Source organism: Mytilus galloprovincialis, chromosome 4, assembly GCF_965363235.1.
Source record: "Mytilus galloprovincialis chromosome 4, xbMytGall1.hap1.1, whole genome shotgun sequence".
Classification (NCBI taxonomy): domain Eukaryota; kingdom Metazoa; phylum Mollusca; class Bivalvia; order Mytilida; family Mytilidae; genus Mytilus; species Mytilus galloprovincialis.
Window position 1 is genome coordinate 21,807,855 of NC_134841.1, and position 23,460 is coordinate 21,831,314.

General features: G+C 31.6%; 1 protein-coding gene across 4 annotated transcripts in view; it reads right to left on the minus strand.

Moving 5' to 3' along the window:
• LOC143071630 (cilia- and flagella-associated protein 46-like) overlaps positions 1-23,460 on the minus strand; it is a 79,162-nt gene that overhangs the window by 1,364 nt on the left and 54,338 nt on the right. For all 4 annotated transcript variants that reach the window (XM_076246046.1, XM_076246045.1, XM_076246044.1 and 1 more), the window contains 21 exons: positions 23,182-23,325; positions 22,882-22,962; positions 22,437-22,583; positions 22,065-22,135; positions 20,975-21,053; positions 18,736-18,822; positions 17,401-17,514; positions 16,897-16,986; positions 15,797-15,886; positions 15,304-15,486; positions 14,689-14,786; positions 12,692-12,774; positions 12,323-12,513; positions 11,937-12,061; positions 10,474-10,691; positions 6,146-6,255; positions 5,654-5,714; positions 5,277-5,312; positions 4,723-4,825; positions 2,670-2,782; positions 1,886-1,967 (listed from right to left, as the gene is read on the minus strand). In XM_076246046.1, coding sequence (XP_076102161.1) covers positions 1,886-1,967; positions 2,670-2,782; positions 4,723-4,825; positions 5,277-5,312; positions 5,654-5,714; positions 6,146-6,255; positions 10,474-10,691; positions 11,937-12,061; positions 12,323-12,513; positions 12,692-12,774; positions 14,689-14,786; positions 15,304-15,486; positions 15,797-15,886; positions 16,897-16,986; positions 17,401-17,514; positions 18,736-18,822; positions 20,975-21,053; positions 22,065-22,135; positions 22,437-22,583; positions 22,882-22,962; positions 23,182-23,325 — 2,306 coding nt within the window. The remainder of the gene's footprint in view (positions 1-1,885; positions 1,968-2,669; positions 2,783-4,722; positions 4,826-5,276; positions 5,313-5,653; positions 5,715-6,145; positions 6,256-10,473; positions 10,692-11,936; positions 12,062-12,322; positions 12,514-12,691; positions 12,775-14,688; positions 14,787-15,303; positions 15,487-15,796; positions 15,887-16,896; positions 16,987-17,400; positions 17,515-18,735; positions 18,823-20,974; positions 21,054-22,064; positions 22,136-22,436; positions 22,584-22,881; positions 22,963-23,181; positions 23,326-23,460) is intronic.

Sequence of the window (23,460 nt, forward strand, 5' to 3'; positions counted from 1 at the left end):
ACTTCCTTAGTGACCAGATGCCTAAATATAAAACCAAGTTGAGATGCAAACATTTTAAATCAGATTTTTTGCAGAAAGGGGGAAAAGGGGGGGATGGCTGATTGACATAACTAGAGGCTCTCAAGAGCCTGTGTCGCTCACCTGTTAATGTGTTTACTGATGTCGGCCATCTTCGTTGGTAGGTGGGGTCATTAGACACTTTTTTTTTAAATAGATACCCTAGTATTATGATTGTGGCCAAGTTTGGTTAAATTTGGCCAAGTCGTTTTAGAAAAGATTTTTATACAAGTTACAAAAATGACGAAAAGTTGTTCAATATTGACTATAAAGGGCAATAACTCCTTAAGGGGTCCTCTAACAATTTTGATCATGCTGACTTATTTGTAGATCTTACTTTGCTGAACATTATTGCTGTTTACAGTTTATCTCTATCTATAATAGTATTCAAGATAATAACCAAAAACTGTAAAATTTCCTTAAAATCACCAATTTTAGGGCAGCAACCCAACAACAGGTTGTCCGATTCAACTCAAAATTTGTGAGGGGATATGTCTTATTCTGATGGACATTTAAATCTTGAAAGATTTGCCCTAAATGTCTTAGTTTCAAAGATATAAAGCAAAAACTGCATTTTACCACTATGTTCTAATTTTAGCCATGTCGGCCATTTTGTTTGGCAGGCTGGGTCATCGGACACATTTTTTAAACTATAAACCACAATGATAATTGTGGCCAAGTTTGGTTAAATTTGGCAAAGTATTTTTGGAGAAGAAGATTTTTAGAAAAGTTACAAAAAATGACGAAAAGTTGTTAAAAATTGACTATAAAGGGCAATTACTCCTTAAGGGGTCAACTGACAATTTTGGTCTTGTTGACTTATTTGTAGGTCTTACTTTGCTGAACATTATTGCTGTTTACAGTTTATCTCTATCTATAATAGTATTCAAGATAATAACCAAAAACTGCAAAATTTCCTTAAAATAACCATTTCACAGGCAGCAACCCAACAACAGGTTGTCCTATTCGTCTGAAAATTTCAAGGCAGATAGATCTTGACCTGATCAACCATTTTACCCCATGTCAGATTTGCTCTAAATGCTTTGGTTTTTGAGTTATAAGCCAAAAACTGCATTTTACCCCTATGTTCTATTTTTAGCCATGGCGGCCATCTTGGTTGGTTTGACGGTCACGCCACACATTTTTTAAACTAGATACCCCAAGGATGATTGTGGCCAAGTTTGGTAGAATTTGGCCCAGTAGTTTCAGAGGAGAAGATTTTTGTAAAAGTTTACGGACGACGGACGACGGACGCCAAGTGATGAGAAAAGCTCACTTGACCTTTCAGGTCAGGTGAGCTAAAAAGGGGTGGGGTCCAGTCATGATTCAGTGATTCCCTATATAATCTATCAAATTTTTCCCATGAAAGGGGGGACTGGCCCCCTGGATCTGTCTATGGAAGTAAATTGAGACAAAAGATTTACAAACATTGGAATTGGAATACTCAGCTTAGTTAATATTTTATCTAAGAAAAATCTCCAATCTTTCATTTATCTATCATTTATAAGTGTTTGTCTTCTGTCTTCAAATTTGAGGAAATATAATATAACTTACAAATAAGAGTCTGTATATAGTATTATTTACTAATGAAGAACGTTCAGTGACCTTGCAATATATTTGTGTTTTCACAAGCTATTGTTTGTTTTTATGTTGAGTTGCTGTCTCAGTATTGAATACTTCATATAACATTTTTTAGTATGTTTATAGACAAAATATTTTAAATTGCCATTTAGTATATTCTAACCTTTCTTTTAACAAATTAAGAACAATGGATTAAAATGTTATTTCTTACAAAAGTTACATCTTGTAGGTAAAAATTAGATCTCACCTTTTCAGAACATCCAGTTTAGATTGTCTGGTAAAACTTTTACTTGTCTGTGCCATGTCCAACAGATACACAATACTACACTCTGTCAATAAAAAATGTTTGTATGCTTGACTTATTAACTTAATGAATGGTTGTGACTGATTGGTGACTCCTGGAAGTCCCATGGCAAATATTACATGCTTATACCAATGAATAACAAATAAAACTGAATTAATATAAACATAAATTTACCTTGCTTCATACTAGATCAATTTCCCAAAGTTGTCACAAGGACCAAAAATATAACAGCCTGAATTAACAAATTATTCTTACATAAAGCAAACCAAACGCTGAAAGCTGAGAATAGAAGCAGCAAATATGTCTTTTAAAGTCTGATTTTATTCAATATGATAATGACCTCCTGCAATTAATGAAAGTAGTTATCATAGAATTACTCAGGCAGTTTCCATGCAGAACATGACTCCAAGCAGATGGTGTGAAAAAAGCAATCATTTGACCAATAAAATAATAACATATTCTTGAATTCATAGATCCTCAAGATATGTTAATTTTATTTTCCAAAAAAGAGTGATTAATAAAGTTTAGCCAATTAAGTTCAAAGTTTATTATCCTGTTTAGGAGCATTATTTGCAATACGATCAGTCCTGAGAAGGAATTTCCTGGAGTGTCATATCAAAATATCTATTGCATGTTAATTTCCAAGACATTTTAAGAATGTTGCCTCCTGTACATGCACACATTTTTTTTCTGATAAAGAAATGCTTACAGTTGTATGTATATTTACCTGGAATATTTAAAGCTGTGAGTTTTTCTGGAGGTATATATTTTATAAACTTCTCCATACCATAGAAAACAAATGATGAATTTTCTGCTAGATATATCTCCCATTCACCAACACTGAAAGTATAAAAGTTTATACAGTTACATTAATTTGTTTTACAGTAGCCATTATAACGTTCATCTCTAAGTCAACCACATCCTTCTGATTAAAAACTAGGATATGAAAATATTCGATGTCTAACTTAACATTTATATAATTAACCAAGGGGCAAGTTTTTTTTTTCATAGCCTTTCTAAATCTTCATATACCTTACTCATCTTTTTTTTTCATAGCCTTTCTAAATCTTCATATAGCATACCTTACTCATCCTCCTGGTAAAAACTCCAAGGAGTATGGAAATCACAAATATCTACCCTGTTATTTATAGACTATACTGTGGATTATTATTATTAAAATTCATTGGATACATATTTTTTGTCAATTTCATTTGCACAGGGGTACTACTAATTATACAATTTTAACAAGTTACAAATTTTCTATTAGAATCTATGCATTAATTTTTTCACCATGAAATAAAATATTTACTTAAAAGCAAGTTTACCTTAATTTATAAAGTTGAAACAAAATAATCCACATTTCCTACTTAAAACTTCAAATAACATATGTATGAAAAATGTCATATTCCAAGCCTTCTCCACCCTTAAAATAGCATAAGCATACATAGGAGCATGCCCCCCTCCTCTACCTTAACCAGCCTTGAGATAGCATTTACTTTGATCATGGCCATCTCTGATACTTACCCTACCTTTCTTAGGGGCATGGTCATCTACCCCAATAATACTTCAATTAAGACAATGTACTTAGGGAATGGTAATTTATACCTAAATAAATACAACATATACCCTACATAAAATAAACCTAAGTGTCTACCTTCATTCAGACCAGCATAGCTATCTCACCTGCCTAAGCCACATTTCAAATAACATAAAATTAACTGTTAACACAGAGGTATGTCTGGCTTTTTTATAATTACGATAATGCAAATGTTGAAATTAAAATATCAACACTATAACATGTAAGTTTTGCAAATATTCAAAGTCAGTGAACCATGACTGAAGGTACATGACTAAACAATCTCCATGGAAATGAGATGTGCCAATGCTTATACAACTGCTTACCAAATACCATTGACTTATCATAAGTATAGTTCTCTTTAAACAAACATAAACACAAACTAATACATGTAAACTAAGCAAAATTTCAAAGTCAATAAACCATAAATGAGGGTCTTGGTCAAATAATCTCCATGGAAATGAGATGTGCCAATGATAATAAACTGCATTCCAAATATCATTGACCTACCACTAGTGGTTCCCCATAAACAAATCTTACCACAAACTAATAATAAAACTTAAGCATAAGTTTCACAGTAAATTGACCATGACTGAGGGGGCTGGGCCAAATAATCTCCATGGAAATGAGATATGCCAATGATTATACAACTGCATACCAAATATCATTTACTTATCACTAATGGTTCCCAATAAACTGACCTAATCACAAACTAATACATGAAAACTGAGCAAAAGTTTCAAAGTTAATAGACCATGACTGATGGGGTGGGGCCAAATAATTTCCATGGAAATGAGATATGCCAATGCTTACACAACTGCATACCAATTATCATTAACTAACCACTAGTGGTTAACTCCATAAACTGACCTAATCACAAACTTATACATGAAAACTAAGCAAAGTTTCAAAGTCAATAGACCATATCTGAGGGGGTGGGGCCAAATAATCTCCATGGTAATGAGTTGTGCAAATACTTATACAACTGCATACCAAATATCTTTGACTTATCACTAGTGGTTCACCATGAAGTATACCTAATCACAAACTAATACATTGATGACACCGCCGGAAACAGCAGACCTGTCTGGCTTTTTGACTCTTGTCAAGCGAGATAACTAGGGGCAAGATCTTTCAAATAAACACCAAGCATTGAAGCTGGTAATTGTCCCCCTTTACTTACTCTACCTTTCAGATATCTTACCTTGGGGCATGATCATCACCCATAACACCAAGCCATCTAGCTGTAAATTGTTGATCATATTCTTCTAACACTGTTTGGAATACTTCAACTGGTTTATTTTCCTCTGTTGGAAATAAAGTTATAAAATTTAATATTCCCGTTTTAAAAAATGTTTTGACGGAATATCATTTACAACAGAAATTCATTAATTGTGTGTAAATTTTAAGAAAATTTTAAAGATATATCTTTTACGTGAAGCTTTACCAAGATTTAAAATTAGTAACTGTAGCACCATATATTAATGCTGGTACTTTATACACTTTTAGTTCTACTATTTATCATTCAACAGTAGGTCAATAGTGGGTAGATTTGGACATACTATTTTATGGGTTTGAGGACCAGTTGCTATCACTTATGAATCTATCCACCAAATGAATGTTATTTTAGGAAGTTTTTAAGTTTTTTTCTTTCACAATATAATGAATACTTATCAAACTTGTCACAAAAAAATATCAAAATAACTTTCAAAATTAAAAATATAATACCATAACAGTTTAAGTTTAAAATAAACATACCTGTTTCAGCACTATCTAAATGTGTATCAACAAAATCTTATCGTCAGTTAAGGTTTATTTCAAACTATCAAAATAACAATGGCCTGGTCCATATAGAAAGCAAAACCTGAATCACACTTAAATTATTCAAATTTTTACATTTGTGATAGTTATATTTTTTACAGAACTACTTGCATTGTTGAACAGACTTTTCATTTTTTACAAACCAAACAAAACAATAAAAAAGTCAAATTCAAAGGTGTGATATGGGTCTTTTCGAGTGCAGTTTTCAATATTGGCCTCAAGTGCAAATATCTGTAACCAACCTTGACTGTCAGCTATTATTGGCCATGCAAAAACGTACATATAAGTATTAAATGTGTGATATAAAAGGATACATCTAAAATTATGAGTATCAACTGCATGACACCAACTTGGTACATCTCTACTAAGAGGAATCTGAAACAGAAAAACAGAAAAATGTTGAATATAAACAAACATACAGCTAATTGGAGTACTAAGTTCTGACCTTGATTTTTTTTCTGCAGATTTGTTTTTACTTTAATTACAGATAATTGTTATGCATTAGAAGTCAATTAAAATTAAGATAGTTTGTAAATATACAAAAAACAGTAAACACTTGGTTATATAGCAGTTTTTAGTGAGGTAAGTGTTAGTTAGACTTTAGTTTTCTGTGTTGTGTCTTGTGTACTATTATTTGTCTGTTTGTATTTTTCTTTCTTAGTCATGGCGTTGTAAGTTTATTTTTGATGTATGTGTTTGAATGTCCCTTTGTTATCTTTCTTTCCTCTTTTACCTGTATGTATAGAAAAACCAACAAAACTTTTAAATGATTCCAATAAAAACAGTAAAATCCTTTTAGAACTTACAATTTTGGCCGTTCTCTTACTGGCATCTCTCATACCAGGAATCCTAGATAGTGGATTCTCAGCAGTCTTTGAAGATTTGGGTTTCTTCTTATCACCCCCTGCTGAGTCCTCTGAAATAGTGAAATATTTCTCATTACTTCAAGATTAGTTTTTCTGAATTTTGTTTAAATGCAATCATGTCATTGCCAACACCTAGGGGAGTGAAATTACAGGTTATTTTTTAAATATGAAGTTGTCAACTTTTTTTTTCTATTAAGATTTAAACACTTGACGACAAATCATTAAATTCATTTCTTAAAAATCTTTATAAATAAATTTTACACAAAAAAGACCTGACATATATTTTTTTTTAATGCCCAAAAATATAAGAAAAATTGATCTGAAAGCTAAAACAAATTCCATTCTATTTATGGATGAGAAATATGATACCTATAATGATTGTGTAGCAATATCAATGACATAAACAGCATGCAGGGAACAATTGTGGTCAGTGTAATTATTTCAATGTGCAATAAATAATGTACACATTCAATTTGTAAAGTATGTACTTATGTTTTAAAGCATATGTATTGATTTTTCAATCCAGAATAACAATATATATAGGCTCCTGTAAAACATATATTCATTATCAATAACAATATAATAAAATAAAACAAGATTTTGTTTTGGGGGATTGCTGTTCTGTAGACACATGATTGATTGATTGATTGCTGGACGCTTGACACATGAAGATTTAAATTCTAAAGAAAAGGGAGAAAAAGAGAAAATAAGAATTTAAATATCAACAGCAAGTGTAAAAGAAAAATAATAACAAGGCCACTGTTTAAGAAAAGTTTATACTAATTTTTCTTATCAAAACTATTTTTTAAATTACTGACAAGAGGTTGTTTTGCAACTTACAAATTTGCAAAAAAGCATTGATGTATTCTAGTTGAGTTTCTATTCATAAGAATTGAGCGACCTTCAACCTTTTTTTATGTCCCTTCAAAGGAAAGGAGGGATTACAGAGTATAGAAGATTATTTCAAGGATGAATCAGAAAAAAATGAACCTTTTAAACACTGAAGAAGGACTAATCAGAAAGTAATCTGAATGAGAGCAGCCTTTGATTGATTGAGCTGCATTTTTCTCATCCTGCATCTGATACCAAAGATACCAGTTGTATTCCCATTTTAACCTTGACTTTAACGAGGGGGGAAATACACTTATACTAGAAGAAAAGTGTGTGTAACATTACAAAAAGCCGAACAAATTTTGGAAATAGCCGTAAGAACAAAACAGAACAGAACAGAAAAGAATTGTGACTGTAATCATAGACAGATAAACCCAATGAATAACATATAAGGAAGTAAAAGTAGTCAAATAAAAATTCAAACAAGTATCAAAAAATAATTTTAACAAAATATTTGGAATCTATGATATTTGACCTTTCTCTGTAACAAATTTTAACAATAACACTGAAATTAATCAAATATGTTTGCTAACAGGGTGTTATTGCTAACGGTGTGTTCTGGCTGATGACAAAAAAAGACAATCAGAACAAAAGTTTTTATTATACAAGTCATTTTTCACTTTTTTTTTATTGTAAAATTGTTAAAGTTAAGGTCAAATATGAAACTTTTACATAACAAAACAGGCTGAAATTATATTTTACATGGAAAAATTGGACAGACTGTACATTTTGCACACAATATTTTGACGAACTTAAACAATGTCAAACATCAGAGATACAACAATCCGTTTTTTGTGCATTCATACTAACGCCTTAACATTTGCCCTAAAACAGATCTTGTAGATGATTGTTTTTGTAGAATTGACATTCTCCCATTTAAAACAGACTTTGTCGATGGTTGTTTTTGTAGAATTGACACTCGTCCACTCATGACAGAACTCCTGGATTGTTGTTTTATGAATGATGCCTGTTTATTCAGCGGTTTTGGCATACCTCTGCCCATCACTGACACTTTTCCATGTTGTTGTAGTAAACCAAGTTCTGTATTTTAAAACTGATGGTATTACCTTCAGAACTATTAAATTTGCTACACTTTTAATTGTCATTCTTCTTTGGAACCTTATATTTTCCATACTTCTTTTAATTAGTTTTTTTCTTTTTCTCCATACTTACATTGATCTATTCAACAACTTGTATTTGCTTTTATCCTTTTTATTTAAAATTGCATTTCATTACAAGATATTCATTTTGTTTGTCTAAGTAGTAATTTCATTAAGTTTGTTTTCTTAAAAAAAATATTATTATAAAAAAATATATTAATATATAAAACTCATGCATCTTGTAAAAGGCTAGTCCATTAAAATGAGGGTTGGGACAGTAGGTAGGGAATTCAAAGTCCAACCAATCCCCCACCCATCACGATCATTACATTCTTTAAGTTATTTTGCAATCATCAAAAAATACCAAAGATGATTGGATGGTGACTAATTACCAATGTCCAAATACTAAACATCCCTTCCTACCTTACCACATTCATTTTAATAGAATAGACCTAAGAATAAAAAAAAAACTTCATAAAAAATAGGAAGAAAAATGTTTTGGTTGCACACATACTTGGACGATTAGTTTTCATCTGACTGGCCCTGGAGCTTGACCCTGTTTTAGTTATAGTACAGCAAGTTAGTTATGACTGTTATTTGAATTCACTAGCTGGACCTTACAGGGATTGTGAACTCTTCAACTCAATGCATTAGCTGATCATTATCAAACAATCACAATTTTTAGTTAAAAACAAGGTTGTACCATTACCATAATAACTATATTCTAATTAAGGGACATGATTGTTTATGTTAGACAGTATCTGACTGCATACATTGGATCAACCTTTCTTTGTTGATATATATACTTACAATGTGAAAAATTAAATGTTTGATGAAAATGATGCATAAAATATAGAATTCAATACATTAATTCAATTTGAATATATTTTAATAACCTGTTAGTTGAAAAATAAAAAAACAAATTGAGAAAACTAACAAACACTAAAAATACAGAGTAAAAACTAATTCTATAAATTCTGGAATCAAAAGGGTAAACACCCTACAATAAAACTGGAGTTTTAGTGACTAAAGAAAACTATGTTAGAGTGGAAAATTGCAACCTACCCTCATTTCCTGTTAACAAAAATATCTTTATCAAATATGGTCAATGTGTGGGTTTTTTTCACAAATTTATTTGCTGACTGTATTAACCCACTCCCCGTTCTATGATAATTTGTTTATTCTCGCTTTTTGTATTTCGTTAAACGTAATTTATTGATTCATTTGAATCATATTTCATAAAAAAATAATAAAACACAAACTTTCGAATAATTGCCAAATTGCTATTCTAAGAAGTAAATAGTGGTAGTTTACAACTGTGTTTGAATAAATGCATTTATAGTAAATGATAATAACTCAAAATAACACACCATATTTAACGAGCTTTGTGTATTTCCATTAATGATACTTTTATGTGTATGTGTAAGTTAGTGTGTGACATGCTTTCAAAATTTCCCATATCAAAGTGAGATGTTATTTGTGAATTAAGTGTCTACATGGACATTTTTGTTAATTAGAATAATCCATATGCTGTGAAAACTTATTGTAAATATGGAAATTTTTGTGTAATGGTAATTTTTCACTAATTAAAAGAGCATGTATATATACGGTATCCTAAAGTAACGTAAAGGTTAAACTTTTCAACAAATTTGTGTCACCTTTTTTTCTTCAAACAATCAGTAGACAAAAGTAGATGAGAACAGCTGATTTTTATATCAGTATTCATTTTATTTCACTTGAAAAAATCAAGTTGCGTTTTGTTTTGGTAACAACTACATTAACATAGTACTGCTCAAGTTTAATCCATAATCTTTGTATTTCATTATTTACCACATGCATATATTTGATATATGTTGCTTTTACTTCAAAATCATTGCATGGATATATTTCAGATATCTTTCATTAAAACATGTAAGGTACCAACAGAAAGTAGTTTTGTGATAAAGGAACCACAAATAGAAGCAATTAAGAATTTTGAGTTTGAATTTCAACTGAGTGAAGGTTTGATACAACCCTCCTAAGCAGAGGTTTAAAAAGTAAAATTACAAAAATATCGAACACTGAGGAAAACTCTAAACAGAAAGTCCCAAAACAAATGGCATATCAAAAGCTCAAACAAACACATCAAATGAATGGATAACAACTGTCATTGTCCTGACTTAAATATAATTTCCGCAGGTACCTAATATGTTTTGAATGTAGTTGCTGTATATATGCATTTTCTACTTTGTAAGACACTGAATGTTAAATCAGTCATTTATTTTCAGTATAAATTACCTTGTGCACCTTCCTCTTTGAAACCTCTGTGGTTGAACATTTGTAATGAGAAATCTCGTGAAATAGAAATAATGTTATCTAACTGCAGAAACTGCAGTGCCTCTAGTGGCATTTGCATCAGCATTGGGTCAGCCAGCAATATTACACACTCGCTACTGGGTGGAGGCTCTAGGGATGCTTTCTGGTTAGGGTTGCTGGCAGGAGTCAATGCTTCAGGGCTGAAAATATCCAATTATTTCATTGTTATAAACAGTAGGTAGCTAGGAGCTTTATAGCAACATCACAGGCAGGAATATAAACTCATTAAAGGATAAAAAAATGTGCAAATCAAAGTTAAACTAAAACACATAACAATCAAATGTTGCAAATGACCCTTCAACCATGTGAGCAATCATTCTTGAGATTTTAACACAAAAATCAATCTTTGAATGTGATTTGTAAATAATTTGTGCATATAAAAGGAATATTGAAAACATTATGTCCCTGAATCCAACAAAAACTATTCTAAAGGACTTGCCGACGAACAGTACTGGCACTCATCATCTGTCTGAGATGGAAATAATAAATAAATATTAAATATAGAATAAAATATGGATAATCAACATAGAAGTTGCTAACGTTGATGTAATTTGGTGGAAAGTTGTCTATTTTCCAATCATAGACCACCTCTAAGGCTTTATTTCATTTTTTTTTCTAAACTTAGCTTTATAAAGAGTGACTTAATGATGATAAAATTTTCTACAAAGACTTCTTAAATTCTTAAGAAGAGTTTCTAGATAAATTGTCCTTTTTGATTTATTCATTTTCTTTGGGTATGAGTTGTTTAATTTCACTGTAACTTGAAGCTACATACTATCAAAAAGCAAAACAAAAGGCTGTCAAAATCACAAGCAGCATTTTGTTTACTATACAATTGTTACAGCAATGGCCAAAAGTCCAGAACAGCAAAGGTGTAAATTTTGGAAAACAAACATGACATGAGAAACATCATATCAAAATATGAAAAGAATAAGTTGAATGGTTCACCAGTTATCAGAACCTATCCACATCAAAAACATTTTTCCAACAGACAATGATGACAACTTGATAATGGAAAAATGTGAAAATTGTAAACATTGAAGTTGACCTTCTTATTTAATAACGAAAAACAACATACCAAACTAAGGGGACATAGAGCCAAATGTAGGCCTGTCTGTCAAGGGGACATAGAGCCAAATGTAGGCCTGTCTGTCATACTAATGTATAGTATGCAATAAAAGGCCCCAGCATAAACTTACCAGTATGTCAAAAAAAGTATTGTTTTGTTTTTGTTGCTTCAATCTAACTGTGACCTTGTTAATTTAACCTCAGTATCCATGGTTGGTTGAGTTTGTTTAGTTCCACCTTATTTATTAGTGGCTATATATTGTATTCCTTTACCCTCTCTATTTAACTGTGCTGTTATTTATATACTTAAACCTTACCTAAGAGTGCCTGTAAGCTGTGCTGTGATTGGTTTAAGATAAGCCTCCATGTCATTCAGTAATTCCTTGAATTCTTCCTGTAACCTTGCTTCTTCTTCAGCATCATCTTCATCATAAATAGGTTCCTGAATAAAAAAGAAAAAAAATGTTTTGCTGTCCTGTTGTTTGAATAAGATAAACTGTTATTGATTTTTAATTCATGACAGGAGTAAAACAAAAAACATGTCAAATAGAGAAAATCCAATGACCTAAACATAATTTTTAAAAAATTTTTTTGCTGTTTAACTGATTGCAAGTTAGCATGTAATTTTACCCTTGTACTTTTCTTTAGGCTTGCATCCAAGTTTTGTAAATTTTCTGTTTAACTAATATGTATGTGATTATACCCTTGTACTTTTCTTTAAGCTCTCATCCAAGTTTTCTAACATTTTCTGTCTCATCATGGCCTGAGCTCTCTGATATTCTTGTTTCAGCAGAAGTTGTTGTACACTCTGTTTGTGATCAGCAAACTTTGTAAGCAGTTCATCTAACAGCTGAGGACTTGTTTCTACACCATATACTTTAGATCTACTTGGAACTGTAAAGAAAACAATAATACAATAACAAATCCTAGAATTCAAATGTGAAAAAATATCTTTGAAGCAATTTTCTTTACAATGATACGCAGAGTATTAATATTAAATTAGAGGTTGTTTGTGCCTTATGACTTTAGATCACCATTAAGTTTCCCCCTTTTTTAACACCTTACAACTAACCTGGAGTTGTTTGAGCCTTTGGATTTTTACCACCAGCTGGCTGAGCCTTTGGTTTATCCAATAAAGCACCATACAAATAGGACCTGAAATGCAAAACAAAAAATGATAACAACCAAAATCTATTTTTCTGCATATATTTTAATTTGAAGTTGTCTTTTCAAACTTATGCTTTTGAAAAGGTAGAGCATTAATTAAGATTTATTAAGAAGGGATGCATTTTATTGATGTTCTTCATCAAAAGCACAGAAAGGCCTTCAACACCAAGCAAAATGTCACACCTCACTGCAATTCAAGCTCCCTGATACTGTAAACAAGATAACTCTAGCTCCCTAAAAGATACTGTAAACAAGATAACTCTAGCTCCCTAAAAGATACTGTAAACAAGATAACTCTAGCTCCCTAAAAGATACTGTAAACAAGATAACTCTAGCTCCCTAAAAGATACTGTAAACAAGATAACTCTAGCTCCCTTAAAGATACTGTAAACACACCTCACTGCAATTCAAGATAACTCTAGCTCCCTAAAAGATACTGTAAACACACCTCACTGCAATTCAAGATAACTCTAGCTCCCTAAAAGATACTGTAAACACACCTCACTGCAATTCAAGATAACTCTAGCTCCCTAAAAGACACTGTAAACAAGATAACTCTAGCTCCCTAAAAGATACTGTAAACACACCTCACTGCAATTCAAGATAACTCTAGCTCCCTAAAAGATACTGTAAACACACCTCACTGCAATTCAAGATAACTCTAGCTCCCTAAAAGACACTGTAAACAAGATAACTCTAGCTCCCTAAAAGATACTGTAAACACACCTCACTGCAATTCAAGATAACTCTAGCTCCCTAAAAGATACTGTAGACACACCTCACTGCAATTCAAGATAACTCTAGCTCCTTAAAAGATACTGTAGACACACCTCACTGCAATTCAAGATAACTCTAGCTCCCTAAAAGATACTGTAAACACACCTCACTGCAATTCAAGATAACTCTAGCTCCCTAAAAGACACTGTAAACAAGATAACTCTAGCTCCCTAAAAGATACTGTAAACACACCTCACTGCAATTCAAGATAACTCTAGCTCCCTAAAAGATACTGTAAACACACCTCACTGCAATTCAAGATAACTCTAGCTCCCTAAAAGACACTGTAAACAAGATAACTCTAGCTCCCTAAAAGATACTGTAAACACACCTCACTGCAATTCAAGATAACTCTAGCTCCCTAAAAGATACTGTAGACACACCTCACTGCAATTCAAGATAACTCTAGCTCCTTAAAAGATACTGTAGACACACCTCACTGCAATTCAAGATAACTCTAGCTCCCTAAAAGATACTGTAAACACACCTCACTGCAATTCAAGATAACTCTAGCTCCCTAAAAGATACTGTAAACAAGATAACTCTAGCTCCCTAAAAGATACTGTAGACAAGATAACTCTAGCTCCCTAAAAGATACTGTAAACAAGATAACTTTAGCTCCCTAAAAGATCCTGTAAACAAGATAACTCTAGCTCCCTAAAAGATACTGTAAACAAGATAACTCTAGCTTCCTAAAAGATACTGTAAACAAGATAACTCTAGCTCTCTAAAAGATACTGTAAACAAGATAACTCTAGCTCCCTAAAAGATACTGTAAACAAGATAACTCTAGCTCCCTAAAAGATACTGTAAACAAGATAACTCTAGCTTCCTAAAAGATACTGTAAACAAGATAACTCTAGCTCCCTAAAAGATACTGTAAACAAGATAACTCTAGCTCTCTAAAAGATACTGTAAACAAGATAACTCTAGCTCCCTAAAAGATACTGTAAACAAATTATTTTGACAGAAATTATTTTTTGTTATTGTCTTATTTTGCTGGTGAATTATAGCAATACAAGAGAAGATCCTCGTCTGACAACCTCATGACAATTTATATTCTAGTTATTTTTCTTTATTCATGTTAGTTGTTCAATGAGTTAGTTAACAGTAAATGTATCTTACCTATCTGGACTGTGTTGAAGTATAATGAAATTAAAGTTGGCTGGAAATTCTTTTAGTATATCTAAATGATTGGGTTGAATTACCAATCTCTTCCATGCCTGAAAGTGAACACATAAATTTGATTAAAAAATCTCTATTGCATCTTTTAAAACAGTGCATTATTTAATAATTAACTGTATTTGTTTCATGGTTTATTTGAAGTTCAGACTTACTAATATCTTGCTTTCTTTCAAAATTTACAGAAGTTTCTTAGTCTTCTTTTTTTCCAATTAAAGAAACTGCATACTTTATTCTATAAAAATGCTTCAAATTTTAGTTCCTGAAGTCAATTTAATGATTTATGTCTTAAAAGTGTTTGGTTCAATAAATCTTAAGATTTTTTTTAGCCTTGTTCATCATTGACAGAATCCTAATAATCTCACAAGAAGAAGATTGTATGTAGATCTGTAGTTTTCTTGTTTATTTTTATTGTAAGATTGTCCTTGATTTGCTGTTATTGTCATTTTACCCAAATCTCTTTTCATTCATAAGAATAGAATCTAGTCTTTTTGGTTTTTTTATACAATTTCCAAAATATTCCATTTCAATTTTGGTCTTTTCCCCCATGATACATACCTGCCAGTTCTCATCTAGTGACTTCTGTACTGTTGACATCAGAGAGCCACATGATAGATTGGCTGTCAGATCACCATCTATTAGATGTTCTCTCTGGTGAAGTAAAGCAGCTAACTTAGATGTTCTTGGATCAACCTGGGCTTTACTGAGTAAGGTCTTCAATGTCTGGGAAGCTGAGCAACTCTGTAATAAACAGTATGGATTATAACACCATAGAACCATGACACTTTCCTGTTATTGCTGATTTCAGAGTAAAAGTGGTTGACTTCCAAAAAATAAGTCCATTTATTAGTAAAATAAGCAAAAAACATGATTTTTTTTTCATATGCCAGTTCTTGAATGGTTCTGTCTAACTTTATAACATGTTAAGCAGAATGGTGCAAATAGCCTCTAAATTATTCATAGGAAATTTTCACCAACAACAAACCCTTTCATAAATATCAAACTTTTTATTGATCAAATTTAATGTGTGACCTTTTTTTCTTTTTCTTACTTGGAACAGAGCTAAGAATTGACTGGCTGATTGTGGGTCATATTGTCCATAACAGTCCACCAACTCAAGGGATGTGGTACCAGCAATGTCCTGAAATAGATAAATGTCAAGATAATTAGTCATTTTATTATCAAGTCTACCAAATCCAGGTACTGTTATTTGGTTGCAGCAGTTTCCTGAATATAAGTAAAACCCATCAGATGGGGATAAAGTTACACATAAAGTTCATTTCTCTTCAGTAATAACAGCAATTTAATACACCTCTTTGATACTGTATACTTGCACTCCTAAAACTCACCAGAAAAGAAACTTTACACTGAACAATGCAATTACTTATGTATTTTAGCATGAGCAAAATATTACGGTATCAAAAAATTCTTGTAACGGAGATATCAATATGCTTATACAATAGATTTTTTAATATCAATGGTTCATTGTAACTTCTTCTTTATATTATGAAAATGATATGTGTCCGAAGGTCACCGTGCCCTGCTAGCAATATCTCAATTCCCTTTTCCATCAAAATCTAGGTAAAAACTGTAATTTGGCATACATGTAAAAAATATTGATTTATTATGAACAAGTATTAATGTTTCATGTTGATATGACCTCAACTTCCTGAAACCATAACTTTAATCAAAAAAAATTACTGACAGATGAATAGAGGCATGAACTGGAAGCATAATGAGTACAAAAAACTATGATAGAGGAGCATGGCCATACAAGTAACTACAATACATTAATTCTTATGTAAAACAATACCAAAAATCAGTTGTTTATTGCAATGCCTTCTGCATCTCATAAACATATTAAAATTAAAAAACTTCCAAAGTTGTTGAATAATGGGTTTATATAAGATAATGTCCCTTCCCCATTTATCTACTACATGACTTTGATACACAAACTTTAATACACCATTATGACTTTGATACACAAACTTTAATACACCGTTATGACCTTGATACACAAACTTTAATACACCATTATGACCTTGATACACATACTTTAATACACCATTATGACTTTGATACACAAACTTTAATACTCATTATGACCTTGATACACAAACTTTAATACACCATTATGACCTTGATACTTACCACAAAGCCTTTCTGTAATGACAAATTTAGAGCTTGAACCAAACATTCTGAAGCTTGGAGCAAGTAATGTCTGCTCACTTCATCCTGATCCTGTAAAAAGGAAAAGACTTGTGTTGTAAGGTTGTTGTCTTTTAATGTTTACTTTTTATTTTTATTTATGTCTCTCTTTTCTTCCATACATTAGTTCTCGATTATCTCTCTGATTATGATGCAGAAGTTTTGCTTATAAAAGCCAATTCCTATATAATTTATCCCTTTTTTCTTCTAAAATCTGGTTATCATAAAAATTAATTCAGTTACATGTACTGATATATTTTTGTTCAACTTTTATTTTTTCTATTTCCTAACATGAATAGTAATTGAATACAGTTCTTATTTATGACCATCTGTGACGAAATAAAACTCGACAAAGACATAAATATTAATCCTCCTATATAAACTTTATTCTATGTTATATCTGATTTATGTTAGAGACGATCTTTTGTTTTCTTTTTGTGTACTTACTTTCATATCCTTTATCTGTTTAGAATATCTGATGTAATTTTTAGATGCCATATCGACCTCAGCCTTTTCTTCTTTCTCCTCCTCTTCTACAGAATCTGCAACCTTTTCTAGTTCCTAAAAATTATATAAATGTTATAAGCTCAATAAAATTATAAATAGACGTTGGTTTTCCCGTTTGAATGGTTTTACACTAGTAATTTTTGGGACCTTTCACAGTTTTCTGTATGGTGTGACCTGTAGTTAAAATAACTTCTACATTATTTGTTCCCTGGTGGGCAGTTATTGCATTGGAAATCATACCAAATCTTCTTATTCCTATATCAAAATTAAAAAAGTGTTTTCTAATTTGAAATGGTACACCATAATATCATGTTATAATAAATACATTTCATGCATTTCTAAGAAACCTCTCATGCTTTCCTTTGTGCTGTAAAAAATAGTTATTTGAAAAACCCTACATCTCTTAGAATATATTTATTGTGCAAAAACACTCTGTCCTGTATTAAGTTCTTTGCGCCTAGGATATTAAAACAACTTTTTTCAGAGACCATTTACTGTGAAATATTTTAATTCGTGGGTATCAATTTTCGTGGTTTGAGCAATATTTACATGTTCGTGGATTTTATAGTTTTCTAAAAAAAAAAATGAAAAATTGAAGTCATTAGAAACGAAGGTTACAAATTGTTTGGATAAAAGGAAATTGCTAAGTAAACTTTGACCCGTGTAAACGTGTAAATCATAATGATCACACTAATTAACCGGAGATAGAGTGATAAACAGATTAAAGACCATCAACGCTGTTAAGTAGACATATACATGTCACCTAAAGAAAACAGTTATATAGACAATGCTATTAACGTATCTTGAATTGTAAAAATAAGTCTTATCAAAAGTAAGCCCAGCATAAAATTATTATTCCCCATACCTACAAGAATTATGAGGTTATAAAATGAACACTTTATCATAGCATATCAATAACGGATATGACTTTCATCGATCAAAAATATTTGTTTATGAGAATGAAAGGATCAAAAGTTGTACAATTTACGTTTTTAAAGATTAAAAGGGTTTAATCCTGCCTGCAGTTGTAGTTCAGAGTTTCTTTGCCCTATGACTACTAATTGTCAGATTTGGCGATATTCAATATATTCTCTAGATCATATCAGAATTCAAACCTACATGGAGATATTTTCATGCCTTGTCTTGGACAACGGTTGTTTTATTTCGTTTGACACTTAAATTTGTGGATATAGTCATCCAGGAAAACCATGAAAATTGGTTGTCCACGAATAAAAGTACTTTCACAGTAACAGAACATGCTGTTTTAAAACTTACCATTTCATGGACTAACCACTGTGTTGGCGGATCTGGGCTGATGAATGTAGAATAAGCTCTCATAGTCTGGCCCAGACAACACAAGGCCTGAAAAAAGAAACATTTATTAAAATTCAATATAAGTTTTTTGGTCTGGCAAAAAGTAATATAGACCTACATAAAGAACAAGTGAAACTGTGAGCTACTGCTCACTGATGATACCCCTGCCCAAATACTTGACATTCAACAGGAAGTTGAACAAAATGCATCATACTTTATAACTGACTTATATAAACCCTGAAATCAAATTTCAGAAATCCTTGTAATGTAGTTCCTGAGAAAATTGAGACTAAAATTGTCAACTTAGAAGTCATATGTAAAATGATACAAGTGTTTGATAAATAAACAGTTGTTGAGTGATGAATCTGAAAACCCATAGCTGACTCATATAAACCCTGAAACCAAATTTGGATGGACAGACAGAGGTAAAACAGCATACCCCACATTTTTTTTAAAGCATGTGTTTTTGTATATGTAAAATATAGCAAATCCATCATCTTAAAAGGACCAAAAGATTTATAGGATCTCACATTAATATCAAAGATGTTTGGAGTCAAGAGTCTTTAAATGGTTACTAAATAGTGTTTGCCAGTTATGCACTAAATTATTACATTACTTCAAACATCACCACACTATTTCCCATTTAGCACTTTTTTTTACACACCCAAGAAATGGGCCTATGTCTTTCAACAAATGTAGATTTACCCATCAACATTATGATGACAGTGTTCTCCCCAGGATTTTTGGATAGCGCTGTGGTAAGCGCGTAATTTTCGACAATTCTCAGTAACTTTATCGCGGCGCGCGGTTTGTTTGTAATTGATTTGTTATGTGTTTTTATTATATCATGCTGTTGATGTTTCCTCTTGTTATGATGTCCTTGTCATGCTCATGGAAGTTACAGTGTATCCCTTAATGATGCTTTGTTTGTTAATGTTATTGTCTGGATATAGAAGTCTGAAGAGTCTTTTTTTTCTCCATTGTAAATTCATATATTTAATCCTCATACTATCCATGTATAAAACTGGAGGAGAAGTCTTTTTCCATGATGGATCTACACCAGACTGCCTGTGCCAAGATTTCTTAGCACCATCAGGTAATGTTGCAGAACATGTAGGACCAACAATAAAGTCATTGTCAGCTTCTGTTTGGTTTTGTAACAAACTGTAGCAGTGTACTGTTTACCTTACGACGTTTGACAGGAATTGACATTTTTTAGCATAAAGATTTCTCATTTTTATGACCTAAACGTTTTATAATATTTAAATGGCCTCATCCAAGCTGGACATCGAGAAAGTAAAATTTCTCAAGTCGTATCAGCCTCGGGTTTGTTTTGCTAATCATATCCTCTCAAATTGTTATCAAATGGAAGAATTTCTGACTAAATTATAAGTTCGAATAGGGGATAATTAATATTTAAAAGACTTGATCATTTTCGGGGTTCGTATGGATAGTAAACCCGGCAAATAATTTGTAACAAACCCCTGTGTTTGATCGTTTTTAAAATCATCGTTTGTTCAAAGTTCGTAAAACAAGTTTGTGAGTGACGTCTGGAAATGCGGTCAATTCATTTCATCACATTTCATTCATATATGCCTCTATATTTTCTTTAAATTAAAAAAATCGATGTCAATGTTGAAATCTTTGTTTATTTTGACCTTCCAAAAACGCCATTTTGTAAAATTTATTAGACTGGTTCCGCGAGTTACTTTAATACAACGGAAATAATTCATTCAAAAATCGTAAACCAGTCGATCACATGATCCGAAGTGAAAAATAAGCGGGAAATTTGAAAAAAAATGAAAAATACGGAAAAAAATTATAGCAACGCGGTTGCGTTGGATAGCGCTGCGGTCAGTGTAATAGGACAGCGGGGAATTGCAATAGCGCTGAAAAGCGCTGTGCTAAAACGGCCTGGGGAGAACACTGAATGAGAATTAATATACCTTTGCTCTGATTCTAGGGAACAGATATTCATTCTGATGAGGAGTTACCTACCCTTGCTCTGATTCTAGGTGGATATTCCTAATGATGAAGAGTAACCTACCCTTGCTCTTATTCTAGGTACAGATATTCCTAATGATGAGGAGTTACCTACACTTGTTCCGATTCTAGGTACAGATATTCCTAACGAAGAGGAGTTACCTGCCCTTGTTCTTATTCTAGGTACAGATATTCCTAAAAAAGAGGAGTTACCTACCCTTGCTCTTATTCTAGGTACAGATATTCCTAAATTATGAGCATCTTCAAACTTCAGAATGGCATCTTCTCCTAATACTCTGCAATAAACACTTTTTTATAATACTTTTAAAATAGATCATGTTATCCTTTAAATTAAATTTGACTAATGATGCTTTCTCAATAAATGGTATAACATTTTTTTAATTCAGTGCCATAATCAGCCTGTATAATCTGATCCCTCATAAATTAATTAAGAAATAATTCATGGGGGCTTGAATATATCGTGATTTTACCACGGGTTGGCCCTTTATGACAAATATTTTACCCCTGAGCGATAGCGAGGGGTAAAATATCGGCATAAAGGGACAACCCGTGGTAAAATCTAGATATATTCAAGCCCCCATGAATTATTTCGATTCTGATAGGACACATACGGCAATTCTTTTGGATCGAAGCGCTCTAGGTGTAGGCAAATATTTGCCGTTCCCATAAATAAACGCACTAATAAACTAGCGTAAAAGAACGGAGCAAACTGCATTAGTGACATGCTTAAACTATTTAAAATAATGTATTTAGACAGTTTTGGATGAATTTGAATGATAATTTATTTATATGTCTTATATGATGTACAATAAAGGGCTTTTGCCACATTTTAGCATCATTTGTGTATGTTTCCTTGTGATGATTTTCGGATTCACAAGCGTGTATTTTCCCGTAAAATGCTTACATTCTAACGTCATTGTTCTATGACGTCGGGTATCTCATTCATAAAAAAGCATATGACGTGGGAGTACAATCGGAACAGCACTGGCAATATATTCATATTTTACCACGGGTGTGTACTCAAAGTGTTTGAAGGACGTCATGTTAGAATAAATTATATAAAAAACAAACAAACAAAAAGTTATAATTGTACGAAATTAACTAACTTTTTTTTTTGAAAATCAGAAAAAAAAGAAAAAAAAAGTTTTTTATAACAATTTTTGACTGGACAATAAGCAGGTAACAAGCAATATTTATAATAAATTTTATATGATGTCTTTAAATAACAAAATTTGTAGCAAGCAACTATCTTTAATGTGTCAAAAACAGTATTAGTTAAATCTTACTTGGTCATATCAACCCATTCTTTCTCCATATGAGTATAATGTGGTGTGGTTCTGATGAAATCTTCTACCATCTTAAATATTAATATCATATATCAAATCTGTCATAAACATTTGTAAGTTAGGACATTTCCTCTACACTTAAATCTGACATGAAAGATTATAAATTTATTTGACTTTAAGATAGAATTAGAGTGAAAAATATTAAACAGGTAAAGAATTAATTTTACAAGTAAGTTTTGGCATAGAAATCTGATTCATTTTCAGGAATGTTTGTTTAAATGATTTTTTTACCTAAGATAAAAAACTAATGTCCTAATATTTTTTAATTTTTACTATATAATTTGATTTTTTCTGGGAGATAACGTCCCTTACCATCATTACTGATCCCTTCCTCATGTCCTGTAGTTGTATATTTCTCATTTCTTTAGAATGGACCTGGAACATTTCTAACATCATCTCACCACAACATATCTTAATGTCGGCTAACTCTCTCTGTATTGGTAAACTCAAATTTCTAACCTACAATAATATATTTATTTATTTATTAGATCACTTAAATGTGACAATTCTTATTGTGAACTCATAATTTAATTGTAACATGAAAATTATTTCAAAAAAATACATGGCTTATTAATGACTCACACTTCTTTCATCAAATTTTAAAAATTATGCCTGAATTAAATGAATTTATATCAACAGATTTTCATTTGATCAAAGCGTTATTTTACGAAAAGTTTTACAAGAAAATATATCATTTTTAAATCTCAATTAAATTCTCATTGACTAACAAAAGTTAATAACCCTGTAACAAACATACCTCTTGCAAGGATAGAAGTGTCAGAACATCTTGATAAGCCTCCTCAGCAATGCAGACTGCCTCTTTCAGCACCATAACTCCCTATAAATAAATATAAACTTACATCAAGATAAAAATAAGATAGGTCAAGGTTCTATGTTTGAATGGAAACTTATAAAATTCTCTTGGCAGCTCTTTTACAGAAAGTCAGAATTCCTGAATATACATTATTTTGTATCAAACAGTGTTTAATTATAATGCAATTGTCTGAAAAAATTATGCAATAAAACAAAATTTATTTATATGTTTTGGTTTTCTCACCTGTAGATAATAAGTATGACAGATTTCTTTCTCTATAGCTTTTCTAGCAAGTTTCTGTAGAACTCCAGCATGCTTTTTCATTATAGGTAACACTTCTCTCCTGAACTTCATCATGATCAGTTTCTCAGAAGCAGACTCAAATTTCTGTAATAAAAAAAATATTGCAGATAAAGTTAAGGCTTCATGTTGAAGGCCATAATTTGACCTATAATGGTTTACTTTTACAAATTATAACTTGGATGGAGAGTTTTCTCATTGGCACTCAACTAACTTCTTTTT